This window comes from Anneissia japonica, unplaced genomic scaffold, assembly GCF_011630105.1.
Source record: "Anneissia japonica isolate Jap-2015-1 unplaced genomic scaffold, ASM1163010v1 scaffold1951_len603592_cov169, whole genome shotgun sequence".
NCBI lineage: Eukaryota > Metazoa > Echinodermata > Crinoidea > Comatulida > Comatulidae > Anneissia > Anneissia japonica.
In genome coordinates, this window is record NW_022741522.1 from 534,469 (window position 1) to 556,911 (window position 22,443).

Genomic DNA, 22,443 nt, shown 5'->3' on the forward strand with positions numbered 1-22,443 from the left:
TGTTCTTAAACGAATGAGAAGATATAGTTTGTTTTACTTTTTAAGCTGACGAGTTTCTACAACTTGTTTTCCAGCGTGCTATATACTTGGCCCGATATCCCATGTGTGCATGCCCAAACAAACCTATCTGTCTGTTCTCAAGCAATTCGTTCATAGATATTAATGGAATGACTATTAATCTCAGTGTTTCTACATATATACAGTATGCAGTGACATGCATGCACAATATTATAGAAACCAGTAGTTTGTTATACTTATAGATTGCATGCTTTCTCGAGACCTTAATCCAACCTCTTTGTGGACAGAGGCTGGCCTTGAAGTTTGTCTTTAGATAATCATTCTTCGTTAATGTGGTTTTAATCCTTTCTGCAAGTCGCTCATCCACCTCCTATTTCTATGTGGTGGTATTGTTCAGATAATACAAAGGAGAAGGTACTTCAGTCAGGTATGATGGTATTATTGGTAGAAGCAACAGTATTGTGGAAATCAAATGGAGAGAGACCAGGTGAAGTGTAGATCACTGGTGTTATACTAAGGTTCATCAATTTGTTATTAATAATGAATATGACAAATGATGATGATGATGATGATGATAATTCAAGCAAGATTTAGAGAATAAGTTCAGATTGTTGTAATAATATTTTAAATTAATAATAATTATTAATAGTATATATGTTGAAGCTTGCGGTACACTACGTAAGTAGTTCTGAAAAGATCAGTTGTTGTTGAGGAAGTCTCGACGTTTCGATTGAGATCCTTCAATCGTCTTCAGGAGAATAATAATTTATATTTTATAATTTTACTTTCACTTTTCCAAACAATTCTTCAACTCAGATTACTAAAAATGTTTTAAAATACAATGCAAGAAACATTGGAAAAATATTCACCCTATAATAACAAACAGAGATAATAACCCCCTCACACATTGGATGAACACAAAAGAGTATACCCCAAGTATTGAAATACACGATGGCGTGTATTTCAATACTTGGAGTATGTATTATACTTTCAAAAGAGTATACTAATAGTATAAACCAATCAACATCGATCAGCTTAGACAATTTAAATTAAATGCTAATCTAACATTAAATTATAATCTGACTGCTTTGTTTTGTTACTGTATCAAGATACATACTTTAAATCATAATGACATTCACAAATTTATATCGTAGGAGCGTGTGGCGCTGCGTGTATGGTGTTGGACTTCTGATCGTGAGATCGGGAGTTTGAGACTGGCGCGTGTTGCTTGTGTCCTTAGGCAAGGCACTTTACTTATGTTTGCCTCTCTCCACCCAGGAGTATAAATCCATGGGTACTTGGTAGGATGGTGTAGCATTGAACGTTTGGGTTGTTCATAGCATAGTCATAGACTAGGGATGCTCTTAAGGAAGCAGAGAAAGTTGCGCAAAAATGTGCCGGTTTTGCCAACTTGGTACTCAATGACCTGGGAAATAATGATTCCAGCTCCTTGTGTCTCCTGGGTATTGATAGCACTATAATATTCTGATTCTAAAAAAAAAAAAAAATAGCCTTCTCATCTCAGACATCCTTTTTCATTTACATCATTGTCAACATATTCCATTATATATATATAACTTGGATATTTACTTAAATGCATAAAAAAAAGTGACTTGCGTTCTTAACTTCACCGACTTAATGTATTCGTCAATGAACCTAATGCATAATTAACCCTTAGTTCGGGACAAACATTGAGTTTACAACGTTTTTGCTTTTACCTAACGTCTAATCCCAATCAATGCGGCAAAGTATAGTAAGTTGTAAAAAAATAGGGCAGAATTAGATGAATGCTCTGTCGTTATATTCTTCATAAGGTCTTAATGTCTTTTTTTCCTCGAATCATTAATCAAATTTTGCATCTGTTGGACAGATGCAGTTTTAGTTGGAATATAATCAGTAAAATGTAATTAATGGTTGGCAAATGTAATTCTTTGCCGACCGTCTTTAGGAATGGCAAAGTCTCTAACACCATTAGAGCAATAGTCATAATCCTCATTAGTCAAAATTAACTATAAGAGCTTAGCTTTCATATGGCCATAAGGTGATTGCTAACTAACAACAACCTCAGGCCTAGCGAACATCTTGTATTAGCTTGTGTGTTTCAAATTGTTATTTGTAATATATAATTTCAATATATTGTATATTTAGGCATCATTTTGTTTATAGAGTCCATTAATGATAGTAATAATAAGTGTGTATCTTTTATATTATTATTTTTAATATGTTCAATGTATTTTTGTTCCAAGATCATAATTTTTTTTTTCTTTTTTTGGGGGGTAGGTGGGGGAATTTTGGTCCTAGCCATTTTTTACCGAATACCATTTTATTTTATATACTATGAATATAAACATAATACATATTCCATTTATTAATTCATCAATGCCAATCAGAACTAATTTACTGAGCATTATAAATTCTCATATATTTTAGGAAAATATACCATTCTTTATTATACAGTTAGCATTTTTTTATTTAGGCATGTGAAGTGTTTGAAATAAAATTTTATTAATTATATTAATTTTTTTCTGCTAGTTTTAACAATATTCTTGTTTACATTTTCAATTTAAAATGTATAGAATTAAATTTTATTGTTTTTGAGACAGTTTAGTTTTTGAGGAAAGGATAGCCAACTGCCAATTGAAATAAAATGTGGAGAATATACCATTTTTTATTAGACAATTAGCATTTTGTTATTTAAGTATGTGAATAGTGTTTGAAATAAAATGTTTTAATTATAGTTAATTTTATTACTAGTTTTAATAATAATAATAATCTTTTTTACATTTATTTAAAATGTATAGAATTAAATTTAGTTGTTTGGAGACCGTTTAGTTTCTGAGGAAGGGATAGCCAACTGTCAGTTGAAAGAAAATGTGGTTTTAAGTACAATTTCAAATTTCAAATTCATGATTGCATTGCATTATAGTCAATCAAAAAAAATTCCAGAGGCCACAGCTTTGTGCATTATCTGCACGGATGGGTTTTATATCAATCATTGTAAAAGTAATGGAGAAAAGCTGAAGTTTTATTGTTTCGTGAACTGGCATTGCGCTGCGAAGAGCAATTTATGATGTACTCCCCCTACCCGTGACATCTGTGAACACTTCAATCTACGACGTAGAACCAGCTTAAATGATTGATGCACGGACGTAAGAAATGTAGAAATTATCAAAATGTAAATTAAAAATACATTAGAGGCTTCTAAATAGTAGTTGACTTGAGTATCCTTCAGGTGAAAAGGAAATCAAACTTTACAGAGATAGTAATAAATCTATTACTAATGTTTTTGCTGATATTAACAGCCATAATTTACAATCCACTAAAAATGAATACTATTGTTTATTATAAGTTCATATTTGTAATATCGGTATATTTAAAAAAATATATATTATCCTGAATAAACAAATATCTATCCATAATGTAAATTTATTCAATAAAATATAGATAGTTTGTTATGAAAATGTCATATTTTCTAATATTTTTAAAATTATTATTTTAAATAGAATTGTTTATAAATATAAATATGTGAAACCTCTCAAAATAAAATAAAATATTAATTTTTAATTGATAAAAATAAAAGTAAAACAAGTCACCAACTTTCAATCTAAAATTCTGTCTAGATTATATAGGCATGATGCACCTATGATTAAGATGTGATGCCATCATGACCATATATAGGCATGTCGCATTTTTTTTAAATAGAAATTAATAGTCAGGATAGGGCGTAACTCAGATGAAAACAAAATTTATTTTTCAATGATTTACACAGGTGAATATGGTACCTTTACTTTGGTAACCTGGCAAACAAAAATTTTCTCAATAATTTTCCTTACAAACTTATAAAAACTATAATACAATTTAGACAAGTATGCTTGATATTTGCGATAGACTGGCAAAAGCCACCGTTTGTCTCAACATTTTCAGGATTTTGAATGTTACAAAAGAAGATTATATTGAAGAATGTTTCTGCAAAATATCAATCACTTAAACTGAAAAGCATATTTAAAAAAAAGGTAATGCAAATATTAATAATAAACTATTGATTTTGGAATCTTTAAAAAGCTGTTTTTCTCTAAACCTACATGGCTGATATCAAATGAATTATAATATATTCATAACTTTGCAAATACTTAACTAATTGCCATCAAATAAACATTGAAGGGTTTACGCAGAATCTAAAAATACCAAAAACTCAATTTGTTATTTTCCTACAAATGGCTGGTTTTGCCAGAGTCAGTCATATTTGATATGAAGTCTTAAATTTTATCCTTGTTTAGTGTATTTTCACAGCTTCTTCATATTCTGTCATGTCTGCGTTACCGTTGTTCTATAGGCTTATCAGTTAACAATCGCTTAAGACAATTAGCCTAAAGCGTATGTTATTGGCTTAGAAGAAATATCAAATTCTATTTAGATGTAATTTTGTTCGTAATCGATACAATCTCTGATTTGTCTTGATCCCCCCTTAGTTGAAAGATTCAATTATTTTAGCACTAATACCCATCACTTTCAATCATTATCGTACTTGAATATCGATAACAGAACCTGTTTCATATTGGCGATTAAGGGATCTAGTAGTCACACGTAATGGGCATATGCCTGGCATTTGAAATCTAATGAAATATACATTGCTATGTCTTTATCAATAAATCATTGTTAATATAGATTTACGACAATGCAATTTACTGCACAACTATCCCCTACTTTAAGGTACTGTTTTTGTACAGGAATCTGTTAAAGCAGTGAGTTTCTTTATCACCTTTGTGTTTCTTTATTTAAGTTATGAGGATTGACAATCCTAGTAAATTTGTATTATATCAATTGTTTTTGTTTTTTTCATTGTGTTCAGTTGATTCCTATTTTTTTTTTTTTAACAAAGCATTCAACCTTATTGTGTTCTGTTAAAACTGATTCTGCCAAAAAAAAAAGGGCAGAATAATTTCTTTACAAAAAAAAAAAGGGCGGGGAAAAAAATCAAATTGAACATAAAAAAAAGCCCACAGTTGATTCCTTTTTTCTTTTTCTTTCTTTTTGAAAACAAAGCTTTTAATTCTGTTAAAATTGAGTCTTTCAAAAAAGAGCAGAATATATTCTTTACAAAGTCCTTTATATACTTCAGCAATGTATAGAAAAATGCTAATCTTTCAACTCCTATTTACTGTACAGAGACAAATTTCAATTTAGAACCTTTCCTACCTAATATGGCCAGCTTTGGACTTAAACTCACCAATGGTGGATTCAAATTTTTCAAAATTAAAAAAACAATGGAGAAAGAAAGAAAATTATATTCAAATTTTGATCTGAGAGTGCCATTTTTGGCCATCTAGAGGCACCATGATCATTTTTTTCCCCATTTTTTCTTTAACCGACCAACCATGGTGGGGCTGAGGTGGTCCTCCACTTGAGATAAGTCCTTCCTGGTCCCCCCTTTCAAATTTCTGGATCCGCCACTACTTGCAAATTCCTTCAATTAAAAAACCAAGTCTGTAATTCTGTACTACACACATTTTGTGAGTTCATGTGAATATATCTTGCTAGTAAATCTTGTTAATTATACTGAGCTGAACTTAAAGATTTTTGTGGTTAGACATTCTAACATCAAGTTTCACCTTTTCTGAAGTGATTAATTCCTTCTGTCACTTTTTCAAACAGTTCTCAATTAATTTCATGTTCAATGATTTTTTTTTTCACAACAGGTGTAGTGAAGTTATAGAGCTTTACATGAAAGCAACACCTTTCTGTAGCTCCCATTGAAATCTGCTATCAAATTCATGACTTTAAATTCATATTTATCCAAGTGTTACAACTGCTGCCAAGTGCTTGCAATTCTCGTTAAATATGATCAGTTTATTGCATTTTATGACCAGCTTGACTAATCAAATATAAATCACCATATGCATGTGTGAGTTTATATGCATACTAGTAGAGCAAGTTCATATAGAGAGTATTTTTCTATTCTCTTGGAAATGAACCCTAAGTACCAGTACAATAAAAGTTGGAGCAATGTTAGTCAGTAACATAAAATAAAAATAGATTTAGTACTGTGTCACCTTCTTTTGACTAACAAAATTGATTGAGGCACAAGCTTTTCCTAGCTCCAGCCAGCTTCGTCAGGTGATAGAAAACATAATAGATATCTTATGCAAGACTTCTTTAATACCTTGATTAGCAAACCTTCCACTTACTAATAATGTTGAATTGGAATAAGAACAAAATTTTATTTTTGGCCAATTAACTGCCACGAAAAAATAGAAATGTCAAAAAATAAATAAAAGTATTTTTTTATTTTTGATACGCCCACCGCTGCCAAATCTCCAAAAATATGACATGTATATTTCTTCCAAATTATATGAATTTTAAGCAACCATCCTATTTTCATTTTTAATTCAATTTTATTTTTATTTTCTCCTCCATCTGAATGTGTTTAGCAAAACTATTTGCTAAATACGAAAACAAAATTTTATTTACTTTTTTTTCCACCCTCCAATGATCCTTTAAAAAATAAGGTTGTGAAAGAAGGTATGAAAAAAGTCTTTCCTTATGGTTATTGGTTATTATTTAGTGTCTTATTAATCCAAAATTAATCAAGAGAATATTACTTGTGAAATCTTATATTTGTCCTTGGATATCTAAACATTTTAAAAATACAATTTTAATAAAGTATTCTATCAGTTTTATGACCAATTTTGAAAGAAGATTACTGTCTGTTAGTGTAGTTCCTTAGGTAGGGGGCATATGTAGGGCAGGGAGGTCCTCCTTCCTCCAACACCCATTGAAAAAATTTGAAGAAAAAAAAAAAGCACTCAAGTAGATTAAATTCTGCTCATATCACCTTATTTTGCAAGATAGTTCCCCCTCACTTAATCATCGATTCCTCAGTTCACCATTGAGTTCTCCAACTTTACCTTTCTGTCGCCCCGTCCCCTACCCCCATTTCAAGACTCGTCGATACTCCACTGCTTGGGTTATACTCCAACATAGGTTATTTGACTGCCTACTTTACATCCGAATTAGCATACCAGCATTTTCCCAGGCTAAACATTCAGGGTGTGATTTGAACAAGTTTGAATTAGAAATTCAGTGTTGTGCAATTTCTTACATGTTATACAGGAAACGTTTGTCAATCTGAATTTTGTGTTTAATGGCATGGGCTTGTAATGTATATTGAAAATTTAATTAGAGTATATATAGTTTATGTATGCGTATCAATACTAGCCTATATTTTATTCAAAATATGATTGGATTGCGTGTATTACTTTTCATTGAATTGATTTGTGAGGATATGTTTCTTAAAATAAACCAAATGTTTTAAATTGAAAACTAATATTTAGCTTGTGGAAACATTTAAATGTAAAAGATTTTGTTTAAAGGGAATAGATTATGGCTACTATAAATGGAAGGAAATTGCTCACAGGTAAATTAATGCTCATCAGAAATATATGTCCTAAATCGTTTAAGAAAAGTCCCCGTGGACAAATTTGCAAGATGTGTAAAAGAAAATTAGATAATTTTATAAGCAGGAGATAGAAATACCAAACTCACTGTTAATCTTAAGCCATTGGCTGAAAACGCCACTTATAAACTTTGATGTAACTTGATTTTAAAATATAATATTATCGGTCTGCGGAAGAAGTAAAACAAATATTACGGTAATTATTAATTTGTAAATCTCCCTCCAATTAAAGGCCACTTTTGGGACAGGGGATTCCAACATCCGTAGCAGCTTTGGTCTCTAATTAGAAAAATAAAGGAAAGACATACATTAATTTGGGACCACTGAAAAGTGGTCTGTAATTGGAGGTTGTCTTTAATTGGAGTGGTCTTTAATTAGAGGGAATTTTTTTTGTAGTCAACTTTTCATTTTAAAAGGCTGTAAATGTCAAAAAGTGATATTTATATCTATCTAAAAAATACTTTATTTGATAAAAGCATTTTGAATTTATTTAAAAACAATTTAGTTTAGATTTAACTGAAACAACCAAGTTATATTATCTTAGATTAAACCATTTTGGTATTGTAAAACTGTTTTCCAAGTTTTTCTTACAGTAGATGTACTCATAATTCAATATACTGTAGTAGTTTAGGTTATGATGTGCTCATAATTCAATATACTGTAATAAGATATACGACTTGGAGTTGGACTCCGTCGTTGCATTGTATTCCTTGTCAATCACTCTGTAGCAATTTGAATATCTTATGTCATTCAGAACCGGCTGTAATGATAATCGCCAACTGTTCCTCTATGAGCGTCTCGTGGGGTGTAATCAAATTGTTTTATATTATTTGCTGTGCTCTATTAAGTTCTCTATGGACACTTAGAGTACCGTTATTATTGCCGATTGTTGTTTACCGATTGGAATCATTCTGAATATCTTGTCATGCATTATATCTTAATTACAGACCTTCTCCTGTTACTAATTTGCCTGATCATCCAACCAAAATATTTATTATGAATTTTATACCCAATTCTAATTGAAGGAATGTGTTCATATATGTTTCTTTCAACATAGGCTAAAGCTGTGTCCATATTGACATTTTTTTAAATGAAATTTCTCAGTTTTGATTAGTTCGACCAAATAAGTCCAATGTGAAACTAGATTTACTATGTCTGTTAAAACATAGGGCTTTTTTATAATTACCATGGGAACTAATGTTGGAATTACAAAGTGAATACAAAATTATTTAAAAAAATTATAAAGTAAAACATACATGAAAAACAAAATAAAAATTAAATTATAATAAAAGAAATTATAAAATAATAAAAATTCCATAAAAAAAACCAACTTTACCTCAGTGAGACTTAAACTATGGCTGCAGTGGTAACAACAACGGTAATATGGGGAGTTCTAAACATTATGCTAAAGCTAGGTTTCCATACAATTTCTAAACACGATCGCCGATTTCTTTTGGCGATGCTGATTGGTCAGTTGAGTCAAGGAGCGTTCCCGATTGTGTCGGGGGTCAGCTACGCAGTGCAACGATTGCAGTTTTAAAAAAAATCTGTAGCAACAGTGTAGCGATGGTATGGAAAACCAAGCCTAAGACACAGCAGACGTTAGTGCATTCATCTACAGCTGCAGTTTAATAGTTTATCTGAATAAATTGTACCAGAAAGATTAGCAGATGAACAGTAGTGATCCCTTCACACCTTATCATGCAAATTCAAATCCATCTGTGGTCTCCTTGTGTTATTAGGTGAAGAACTAAAAACACATTACAACAGATTTCATCCATTTTCCTCTTTTTACCTTGTAAATCTAATTATTTTGTCTTAGCACTGTCTATTTTCTCTATGGTCTAATTAAAGGTCTGTCCACACTAGGCCGTGTCCACACTAGTTCAACTCTCCACACAAAGCTCTGTCCACACTAAACACTGTCCACACTATATGGTTTGGGCTGTTTTTAGAGGTGCTTTGCACTTGTTAGCAAGTTCCACCACTGACTACCTTCCAGTTATAAATTGTCAATGTAAAATCTAATCAATAAATATAAATAACATAAAGCACAAATTCCATGTGATGGGCACAGGGCACAAATTTGTCACACAAAATCTTGTTAAAACTTAAAGCATTATTAAGCAAAGTGTGTAAACAGCAGTAATATTTAGCCATAACAGCTTTAGGCTCAGTCACGCCCAAACTCTCACCACTATTGTTAATTTACATCCAGGAAAGTATTGTATTACCATACTAATCTGTTTCTCTTCTGATAGTGAAAGGACTTAAGTCTTTATTCCTCTATTTTTTTATTATTACATGCTTATATCACTATGAAAACAATGCATTCAGTGCAATTACCATTGTTGTTTTCTCCGTTGAGTTATTGACTAAAGTGAAATTGATGTACAACCAGTGTGGCTAGAACAAAGGCTTAGATTTTCTGCTGTAGATAGTATAATAAATGCTAGAATAAAAGAAAGCCTAACATATAACCATTATGAAAAAGTAAGAAAAAAAACCCCTGGAGGACAGGTATAATGATAAAAGGTCATGTAATAAACTTCACAAGGAAAACTATGTTTTAATTTATTATCAAGGTTAAGTGTGTATAGTAGTTTCTTTTTTTCTTTTTTTTGTGAATCATTTAATATCAGTAAGAAACGTGAACTACCCTCACTTTATTTTATTAATATTACATTTTTTTTTTTTCCCTTCTAGTTTTTTTTTTTTTTTTTTTTTTTTTCTTTTAGTTAAGATTTTAAACTTTAGAATAATATTATTTTATTTGGATTTGGATTTTTCATTACTATTGTCTCTTTTTTTTTATGAATTTTATCTTGTAACTTGTTCCATTGTATGGTTGAACCTCTCCTGCATGAGAGTGTTCCTCTGCTTTGAAAGAGAGAGTCAATAAATTATTATTATTATTATTACTCACAAAATATTTTGATTAAGAATATAAATATAGACAATTTTTCATAACAACCATATTATTTTTTAAAAAAAATTAAAATTGGATAGACACAGGTCTGTCAACAAAACATGAATAAAATAAATATTTAGAAATCATGGAAACCCTATCTGTATTTTTACAGACAATTGTAGTACTTTCATAAATCAGTTATCAGAGAATGAAATACATTATTCTGACACAAACACAATGTGTATGAAAAATAATTCAACGACACATCAATTTTAAATCATGAGTCAGACGTCTATTTTCAGACTTGGTAAAATGAAAAAAACTCTGTTTTAATCATAGCTTGTTTATTAAGATGTGTTCCTTCCATTCCTATTGTTCTGGATTCAAACCCTGTCATAGCTGGACATTTTAAGTGTAATTTTAAATTACTCTATCTCAATCTTACATCCATTTTTTTTTTTTTTGCTTGTATCCTTGTATAATTTACATTAGTGTTTAATATTGTTCATAGTGTATTTTTATATCATTAATATCAGTGTGTCTTTAGGTCTATTTTAGGAGAAGTTTGTCGAGTTAGGTTAGTTTTTATGATAAATTGTTTTTATTGTTTTTAAACATTTTTTTTCTTTTATTTATAACTTAATTTATTAATATTAATAAAAAGTTTTATATTATATATAAGATTTTAGATCTTTATTCAACAAGTCCACTTCTAATCTAAAGGTTTACTAATATCTACGTTAAATGTTTCTTCAACAAAGTCTGTTTTTAATTCCTTTATCAACTACTATACCTCTTTTTATGTTAAATTTGGTATGAACTTGGTGACAAATATATCAATTATTGTACTAACCTGTCAGTAGTTCATTTTAAAAGTTTCTATCTTAATAAAAAGATGCGTTAGAATGTACAAAAGTTTAGTAAAGAATCTAGTTGTAATATTTACTGATACACTAAAGGTCACTCGACAACATTGTTGAGATAAATCACGTTCAAAATGCAAATACGTGAAAATTCTCTCGAAGGACATTATTTTGCTTATGCAAAGATATGGATAATTCCGGAGTGAAATAACAGCCACAGTTATTTAAAAAAAAAAAGAAGAAATGTGTCGTATGATGCTAATATAGTTGATTGTATTGAGAATGATACTGATATGGTTGGTAATGATAATGGTGCAGGTGACAGCAAGGTGAAACGGTGATAGAATGAATGAGGTATTTTCTTTAAATTATTTTTGATACAGTAACTCCTAAGTGATAAAATGAATCTGGAAAGATTTGATTTGGCTCTTTCCTCTGTAACACGTAAGTGATATGTATGGCTTTCTTCCCACTTAAGCTGACGGCGATATTAGCATCTAAAGCTCTTTGTTTCGTACCTATTGCGTGCGTTCTCGCCCATGTTCCAGCCCATCAGTTAAGCACACCCTAGAGTGTGATTATCGTTATAGCCAGTGGAGTACACTGTGATAATGGTTTAGTAAATGATAGCTGTCGCGATCACGGACTAGGTCTCCGGAGACAGTTGTCACGATCCTAGCGAGAAGTGTGCTGTGATGAAGTTTGTGTTTAAGGTGCAAGATCTGCCCTAGTTAAGTAATTCGCTTCATTATATCTAATTACTGCTTTAAAGTTATGACTGAAATTTCATTGCGGAAACTACAACATAACACTTTAATTTTTATTCTCTCATTTTTCTCTGGTGCATGCTTGTTTTCGACTAACACAACGGTTTAGCTTGTTAATCTGAATTCGACATAGATAATCGTATGTTGACGTGCAGTGTTACCCTTCATATTTTTTTTTTTATGGTTGATGATAACCATATTCGTTGCAAATGTGTTAGAAGATATTACAAATTTATTCAAAAAAACTGACTTGCTCATGTAAAACATTTTCTCTGTAAAAAGAACACTTAAAAATGAACTTAACACCAGATAAGTTTTTTTTTTTAATTTCAGTTTTTCAACTAAAATAAATGCTGTTAAATTAGATACACACTTTTAAACAAGCCACAAAACTTGCTAAGATATATTTTATTGTGAAATAACGCACGTTTTATTTGTCTCTAGCTTCACCCGAGTTTAACTTGCATGCAGGCAGAACTGTAACAGGTGACGTGGATACTATCGTCGATCTACCATGCCAACCCTTGGGAATTCCACGGCCAAATATTACATGGTATCGCAATGCAGTGAAAGTTGAAGATATTGGGATTTCTCGCTATCAGGTAGTTTCTTGGTTTGTTTTTATGATGTACTAGCAACATTAATACGAGGGTCGTTTATTGAATGAAGGTTCAGAAACTTGTAATTTGAGAAACACAGTGTTATTGCAAGAATCAGTCATATTTAATGTTTTTGATTTTATGGTGCACAAAGGTGTACAGTATTGAATAGTAATCCAGTTTAACTGAGGTCTGGCTCCTAAGCTTGTTATTATTATCTCAAGTGTTTTGTTATCGTTCTTCTACTCTGTCCTTGTAAATCTCTTTTGCTATTGGTTGCTGTGTTCAATTTATTTTCTTACCAAAATTTTTAGATTTTTAATATCAGTACTGCTAACAAAACTATTGATTAATACATTTATTGTGTGGCAGATATGGATCTTCTTTCTTGTAGCTTTTTGATGCTTTTTGATACAAAGTCCATTTATATGTTTGTTGCACAACGGTGTAATAAAAACACCTGAGGCTTTTTTTTTTTTTTTTTTGCAACTTGGTTTTGCCTTACATTAATTCATCATATTGACATAAGTAAACAAATTTGTTATCGGAACTGTAGCTTGGTAGGGTCATAGGTTCAAATCCTGTCCCTAAACAAGAATGTTTTCTTAACTGATATAAAAGATATAAATACTGTTATGTGAGACCTTTTTATACCTTGTTTAGCAGACCCACTGCCTGCCAATAATGATGATTCTGAATGAAAATAAAATTTAGTTTTGGCCAATTTATACACCTGCTTCCACGAAAAAGTTTAAAATTCAGAAAAAAAATAAAAGTTTTTCTTTATTTTTATTACACTCCAAGAATAAGATGTATATTGCTTCCTAATTTAATAAATTTAAAGTACCATTTAACCATCTTATTAATACACTGTTAACATTCACCAATACAATTTTATTTTTATTTTTTTCCTCTGGGTGTTTTTTGCAAAACTATTTGCAAGAAAACTAAGAAAACAAAAAATTGTATTTTTTTTGTTTTTCTCCCTTCTTAAAATTAAGTTTGTGAAACATAACAAAGTCTTGCTAAGAAAAAAAAATACTGGAGTTGACTAACTTCATGGCTAAAATTTGTTTTCCAATCGCAGGGTCCCGAGTTCAATTTATTTCCAAGACATTCAGAAATTAACATTCGTATAAATTGTAAACGTGTGCATTTCCTTTTCAATATCTGGTCTTTTTCTCTATTGATGTTCGATATTAAACTGAACTTCCTTAATCAGAAGTTACATATCTTGAATATATGATTTCAGTATAGAAATTAACAATTATGTTTGACAACAGAAGTTGGATCTTCGACCCATTCCCAAGGCCAACTAGGATTTTGAATGTCATTCTTGATTATTGTTAACTCTTACTTCTGAAATTTAATATTTCATGTCATGTACAGTTAAAGTACTTCTTAAAAACTTGATCAATAACATAATTCTGTATTTTACATGATTACATTTAGTGGCAGATCCAGGAGGTGCAAAAGGGGTGATTTTTCTAACCTCTCTCCCTCCTCTGCTCTGTTTGCAGCAAAAAAGAATTGCTAACCAAGTGCCATGTAAAAATCTTAAAGAGATTTAAAATAACTGGAACTACAGCTGAGCACACAATAGTGTGTTACTTTGAACAAGGAGTGCAATGACCTCGCATTGAATGATTATATATAAATTGTATATTATATTATGTATTATTTATATTATTATGGAAAAAATTGCTTATCTATTCTATAATATAGTTTTTGTTGGTTGGATGGGTATCTATGATTTTCCACTCTCTTTAATATTCCCTTTAATGTTTACATACAATTTGTATGTTCAGCATTACCGTAAGGTATAGTTTATCTCTACATATATCATTGAATTGGAGTATTTCTTCTAAGTTTCTCTGTCATTCCAAATGCTCAAGACGATTGGCGTATGATATTATAAATTTTATATGCCGATATTACATCAAAATTGTAGTGCACATCAACGATGCTTGTTATAAGTTACATCAACTGTCTCAAGATGTGTATTACGAATGAGCGTTTGGCAAAAAAGTTTAACTTTCAGCGGTCGTCTGAATGTTGATATCAATGTAAATTCTTGAGTGGTACTAGGAGGATCATTTATAGATCTTAAGAGCATAATTTGTGATCTCTGTTCCATGTCAATACTTCAGTAACTATTGCTGTTCCCTACTTAGAAAGTGAGTAAAAAAAAATTGTTTCAAATCACCACAAAGCTGCATTGGCCCATTTGATTTATGTTCCAGCATTTCAATGGATGTATATTAGTGGGATTAATATATAGTGCATAATACCAGGGTCTCTATGCGCTGAGAGAACCGAAATGGGAAAAAGTAAATCAGGGTCTATACAAAACTACCTTGTAACAAAAAAAAAACCTGAAACACAACACAAGCAGAGGAACCAGTATCTCTGCACCCTTCTGCTGCAGTTAAGGACCGGCAAGCAGGTTAAGATTTTAAGCACGTATAGCAGTTTAGCAGTCTTTGCTATTTAACTTTACCATTTAGGCCACTATTTTGTTTATAAAATGAAATCATTTATTCAATGAAATTATTACCAAAAAATATTAGAGAAAACGAGAACAATATCTGAAACAGTAGCTTGCAACATGCAACATACAGAGAAGGAAGCTAATTAAATAAATCATATATTTGTGTATAAATAAAGAACATAAATTATGAGTTTAATAATAATGTTCTAGCCTTTGTCAAAAAATGTTAGACAAGAATCACTGACTGTTTTCACAATATAATTATCTTCAGTCATTAGAGTTGGATGTTACCAAACTTCTTTGGTACCATGGTTCTATTAAAATTTTTAACAGCAAAGCCCATAGATTAATTTTATTAAAAATGTACTTTTTTTTTTAAATTTATTTTTTTCAGTTTTTTTGATGGAATATTCATTTCAATATCTCCTTTTTGCCTTTTTTAATGATTGTCATTTTTACATTAGGATCTCCTAATTTGTATAACTATGATTCCTAATGTCTTTTTACCACAAAATATAACAACATATTTTATATATTTTTTGTTTAACTTGTTTTAATATATTTCAAATTGTACTTGAAAATATGTGTATTCAAACAAACAAATTTTCCATATTTACTGTATGTACATTTGTATTTTTAATGGACAAGTCAATAAAATGAATCTTGAATTTTGTATATTAACATATAACAATATTATATAAATGTTTGTATCTTAATAGGTGCTAGCTAGTGGTAGTCTACAAATTCAAGATTTGGAACCGTCCGATGCTGGCATGTATCAGTGCGAGATAAGTAATGAGGTCGACGAAGCCATCGCAGACACAAGACTTCAAGTTGAACGTACGCACATATCTCATTATTATTTGATTTGTTTTTATGGAGACAAATTTTCTTGGCTTTTGGGATTAATTGCTAAAAATGTTGTATGTGCATATTTGTAGTCCATAATAAACCGCTTGTCACAGATAATATGTTCCGGGAAAATCTGCAACCTTGTCAGGCTAGCCAGTCAAAACTGTCATGGTTTACTGTCTCTTAGTGGTAGCATGTTACTTCTTCCTACGCATATTGCTATAGTAGGTGAGACAATGATTGTTGTAAATCCAAGCCTAGAATTACTATAAATTAATGCAAAACATCAGCAATTTACAACCAAATTTCTAACTAAAACATTATTTATGTTGGTATTGATATTTTTGTTGTAGTATTTTTGTTATTGATGTACTGTATTTAGTGTAGTTGTTAGCTGGGATTCAACACTAGTCTCTGTGGTCTAGTGGTTATGACACCAGGCTAGTTATTTAGAGGGTGTAGGTTCGATTCCCTCTCCCAGTATTTGGGAACATTCTTAGTATTCACTACGATAACACATCATTTAGTGCAAAATCACCACTCCTATATTATTTTAGTGATATTATTATGATTATTATTTTTTGTTATCAATAATTCCTACTCATCAAATTAAATTAAATCTTTTGTGACATATTTATAGGAATCCCACCTACGATGTTGCTGGCACCGGTCGATACGACGGTAGTAGAGATGACACAAACATTGCTTCATTGTCTCACAACTGGTGCTCCGGCCCCTAATGTCGCATGGATGAAAGGTATCTTCACTACTTCATTCTTTTTGATAAAAAATGAAACCCATTGAGTCAACAAGAAGAATACAGTATTAAACACAGTCTGAACAAACATTTCCTTTGGAGTCTGACAATTTGAAACAAGCATACACTATCAAACATTGTTTTTTGAGTAACAAGCCTAAAACTCTGTCCACACTATTAAATTTTATGTGAAATTCTTATGCTAATTAGTGACAGTATGCTGGTTTTGGGATGACAAGTCTCAAATGTGTGTGAATTGCCCTTATATGGACATGGTGATGTCATATCATACCCATATAAGGGCAAATCACAGGTATGTGTCACATTAAAGTTTGATACTGTGGACAGAGCTTTAAATAGGCTTTACACTATCAAACAAAAGTTTGATCAAACACCTGCTAAGTGTGACAGACAAAAATAAAAAAAGTTTACACTATCTAACAAAAGTTTGATCAAGCATCTGCTGAGTTTCACAGACAAAAATAAATAAGTTTACTCTATTAAACAAAAGTTTGATCAAACATCTGCTTAGTTTCACAGACAAAAATATTATAATGTAATTATTCAGTTGTAGTTTATGATCGAAATAATATGGTTAATGATTTTAACCTTCATTCCGATCTTCCTGAACATTTCACATTCATTGATTTTTGTCTGATGACTTATGCGTTCTCCGCAACGACACTTCCTCTTTATTGTAAAACACATTTCACGCTGTCATCACATTTCTTTGAAGCTTTAAGATTATTCTCGAGAAGGTTTTGAATTTCTGAGACCACTAATGACACTATCCAATCAAACATGTTAGCACTGTACATAAAAAGTGGTTCAATTTCTTAAGAAATAGTAGCATTTTCAATTTCCTTAACTCACCATATTATGTTTACACTATTTAAGTAGCCTAAAAGTGGGGTCTAATTGTTTAATGATAACAAGTGAAGATAAAATACCTAATCTTTATTACATCACATTTCTTTCCATTTAAATATTAGGCTACTATAATATTTAACTTTATAATATCAAATAATAATTGATTTTTAAAAAGTTTTTTTTGTTTTTTTTTAATATGGCTGTTTTTTTTTATTGATTTATTGGTATGTAATTTATTACATACATTAGAATGAAAAAAAAAAACTCCACTATATTTTAAAATTTAAAATTGATGATGTGATGAATAGACCAAGAATTCCTGCTGTTAAAACCCTTCCTTGTCCAGACTATCAAATTTTTATTTAAAAAATGGGTGACATGTCTAAATAAGGTCATGATGACATCACATTATGACCATATATAGGCACAGCATGACTAAATATGGGCAAACAACAGTTTATGACAGTGTAGACCGAGCTTCAGGCCTACGAAGGCCATATTCGTCAACTAAAAAGCATTTGAATTTCTCCAACTCTCCAATTAATTGAAGCAACATGCCTCACGACCTGACTGACACTTGCACGTATACGGTTTAGTGAACTCATGTAGATTTGGATGAGGCTAGGCGCTTTGCGTGATTGTCAATCACGCGAGATAAGAGAGCTTCCACGAACCTGCCTAGTACGATTAATTATTTTTATGCGAGCCGACCGAAAGTGTGATGACAGTTTAATAGAAAGGAGATAGCTGCTGTAAATACAGTACTGCGTTGAATTGGTCGATTCTTTTTGTCTGGTCGGAGTAGTGACCGACTTCACGCTCTGTACATCATAAAATTGAAAGAAATATATTTGGCATTCAAGATTTATATTATTTGCCACTAAAGAGAATAGGTTATTAGGCTGAACAAAACAATTTGCCAAAAATTAAATTTTATTTTTATTTGAAATCAATAATATTGGTGGAAGGTGTGTTCATTAAACCTGTGTAAAAAAAGTCTCGTCTAAACGAGTGAAAGTGAATAAGTTAGTCATTCATCAATCAAATATTTTTTAAACAATAAAATACATTACTCATTGTTAACCCAACCATTTATATTCAATACAATAATACTTGCTATGTCAAATACTCCTTTGTAGCCTTTGCATTTTTTAAACCAATAAAACACATTACTCATTGTCACTGAATATTTTGTTATACATGCAGCGTTAAATCTCTTTGTCCATTATTCATCTGTTTCATCACCATACTATTCAAATTTTATAAAACAATAAAACATATTACTCATCGTCACCTATTACATTTTACAATATGTATAAATAACTTGTTCTTTTATGCATGATTATCAGCCATAATCTCTTTTATTTTCTCTATGACTCTGCTTGTATGTATATATTTTTCATTTCATTTCTGTTTTATCTTTCCAGTCAACTTCACCAATTCATCTTCTTATATTTTCTCAGGTTTCGTATCTGTTCTTTGTTAAGATTTAGTTTTAGTCAACCTACTATGTGCGGCTAATCCCCTGCTAATTGCTAATGGCATTGTTTTTGCCAAATTTTTGGTTAGATAGAATTCTAAAAAGATAAACCAGTTTTGTATGTATGTTATTCTTATGACATGTTGGTGTTCATTTTGCTTTATAGGTCTTAATAATCTGGTCGGTTAATTGGTACCATTGTATTCCTAACCTGTTCCATAATCCCTCATTTGTAATAGTATATGGTATATGGTGTTTAGTATCATATCCTAATCCCTTCTTCTGATCCCATGCTTAAGCCAATGTGATCCTACTTATAATCTTTTTGATTGAACATGCTTCTGGACGATCCCAAACTTTCTATTAATAGTAATAGTAAGTAAATTAATGACTTAATCATATTTCAAAGAAATATTGTTTGGTAAGAATATTATGGTTACAATAATGTTTCTAATCCTTGCTTTAATAACTATTTTCTTTATGAATATTACGGTATGTTTTACTGTTAATATGTTAACTCCCTTCTTCTAACCTTAAAATATGTTCTGATGTTTATTATTTATTGTAATATTGCTGGCTGTGTAAGCAGTGAAATTTTAAGGTTGTATTATTTAGGGTGCTTTCCATCCACACCCAAACCCCAGAGTTTTATCCTAGAAAAAAATCTATATCAGAATTGTTCTTATTCAGGTTTAACGACTTACACTTTAGTGGTGTATATAAGGGCATTGACACGGCGGAGGCTGATGGGGTGGGGCAAAAAAGAGATAGTGAGATGTACTAGGTGGGAAAATGATGTAATATGTGGTCAATTTTTATTTTATTTATTTATTTTATTTTATTCATTCTGGCAAAATCTATTAACAATATAAAACATTACAAATACAAAAAAAAAAAAAAAAAAAATCAGAAATTCACAAAGAATAATCAGATAAGAAAGTATAATACATACTCCAAGTATTGAAATACACGCCATCGTGTTGGGATTCAATATTTCGACATTAATTATCTGATGATGACATAATTAATGTCGAAATATTGAATTCCAACACGATGGCGTGTATTTCAATGGTTGGAGTAAGTATTATACTTTCTTATCTGAGATTAATCAGTGTACCTTCGGGTCTTTAAAGAATAATCAGGTCAGGTGAGCCAGGGATTAAACACTTGAGGGCATTTTTTTTAACATGCCTTCAGGAGAGGAGGATTTTTCTTTGGAGGAGGGTGGGGGGAGGTGGAAAGGAAGGGGATAAGCATCCTTATGCTAGTTCAATCCCCCCGTACTCCATAAAGGAACTTAGTTGCAATGCATCAAGCATCATTTTTATTAAATGTTGGGTCATATTTTTAATAGATTTTTTTTTTAATTAACAGAGACTAATTTCTTTTATAATAATTCTCTAATATTTAAGTCTTTATTTTTATTAAATGTTGGTCATATTTTTAATAGATTTTTTTTTTTGATTAACGGAGACTAATTTTTTTATAATAATTCACTAATATTTAAGTCTTTTAAGTAACATGGTGTAGCTGCTTCCTGCAGCTTCTGTTTATAGTTTGTATTTTTACATTTTGAAAACCTTTTGCCTGAATAAATTGAATGTCATAGCAAAATAATAATAATAATAATAATAATAATAATAATAAGATTAATATTAATATTAATATGACATTGATGATAACTATGTTGTAATTTTTAGGATGTAATTCCCATCCTATGTGAAATCATGTTTAGAATAGTAGGAGGTATATTCAATTCTATACCCAAGGTGGGCTTATTGCCAAGGAATTATGGTAATTTTATTTCATTTAAATATAATTTCTAACTATATTGCAGTATTAACTATAATAATTTTCATTTATGATTAATAAGATAGAGCAGCCACTACATAGAGTGTATACATTTGCCCTGTGCCTGAATCCCGAACATTACACAGGTCATGTATGATGGGCGATTCTATTACCATACTTTCCGCCCTGTGCCTGAATGCCGAACAATAAGCAGGCCTTTTATGAAGACCGATATCTTCCCAAAATTTAATCATCTCTTCCTTAGATTATTATGTACCTTACACTAAATTTTATGATTATCCATTCCTTAGTTTTTGCGTTATCTTGCTATCACACAGACAGCGGTGAATACGTAACCTCCTTTGGTACGGAGATAATAAAATTAATAATGAAATACTGGTAGTAATGATAATAATACCAGTAATTGATACATAGATGAAACACTGAGAATTTATCAGTATGCGTCTTTTTCCTTTGATATATTCCACCTAGATTTATACTTGTAACGACTCGTAACAGCTTAATTTACCAAGTGTAGTGTGTTCATGTATGTCGCACACATATAGTAGGACACACAATTCGCCTCGGGGTTGTGACCTTTGACTATTGGACTAATTTTTGGTGCTGACATCACCTACAAATCTACTAAAAGTATTCCTGAATGCAAAATGAAACTATAAACTTGCATTCTAAAACTGAGCTTTTTATTTACTATTTAAAAAAAAAAAAAGATTTTGGTTTTATATAAGAACATTATCCAATGAGATTAATTCAGATTAAATAATGCTTTCTTTTTATTCTATTTGTTTTGTTTAATAGGAAAACATTGAAACAAGCAGAAATTCATTACAGTATACATTACACCCTTGCTGGTCACCATATAAACAAAAATCAAACCTAATTTCTATTAAATTATAGTATACTATAATGCATAGTAATAATTACAATAATAATAATAATTTTGATGATAATTTTTTTTTCAATGTTTTTATACCTTGTGATATATTTTAGATGTTTTTGAAATTTTCGTCTGTAAGTGGGAACAAAGCATTTTTGTTTGAATTTAAATTTTAAAAAATGTTTTAAGTTTCATGAGAAAGCTCTATAGAAAGTGCTATACCCTCGGAAGAGGACGGCAGAGGGTGTTGAAAAAGGAGGGGTGCGGGGTGCTTTCAAAAAGAAGAGCTAGGGGGCTGTGGTTTAAAAAAGAAGAGCTAAAGAGAGTTAATATCAACAAAGTGTATAGAACTGCATTCCAAAAAGTATTGCCATGAAGGGGTGTGTCTTTAAAAGCTAAGTTTCGAGTGAAACCTATTCAAATTCTGATAGGGCACCCCCCTATCTCGTGACAGTACTGTCTTTTTTTAACGTATAAAATGCAGCTCTCTTTAAATTCTATACACTTTGGTATCAGGCTCTGAAATTTCAGCTTGGTGGTTTGAATCCCATTCTATCGATTCAAGTGTGTTCTCAAGCAAGCAATATATATCTTGGATTTTTTTAATCAATTTTGCTTTAGTGTCCTTGGGCTAGACATTTTGTATCTTGTCTCTCTCCACCCAGGAGTATTAATCAATAATGGCAATGTTTG

At 30.8% G+C, this 22,443-nt stretch overlaps 1 protein-coding gene across 5 annotated transcripts in view; it reads left to right on the forward strand.

Moving 5' to 3' along the window:
* Positions 1 to 22,443, forward strand: part of LOC117118711 (protein sidekick-2-like) — a gene marked incomplete at its 3' end in the record, with an annotated part of 111,820 nt that overhangs the window by 58,217 nt on the left and 31,160 nt on the right. For all 5 annotated transcript variants that reach the window (XM_033263376.1, XM_033263374.1, XM_033263372.1 and 2 more), the window contains 3 exon segments: positions 12,457 to 12,614; positions 15,822 to 15,942; positions 16,595 to 16,711. In XM_033263376.1, coding sequence (XP_033119267.1) covers positions 12,457 to 12,614; positions 15,822 to 15,942; positions 16,595 to 16,711 — 396 coding nt within the window.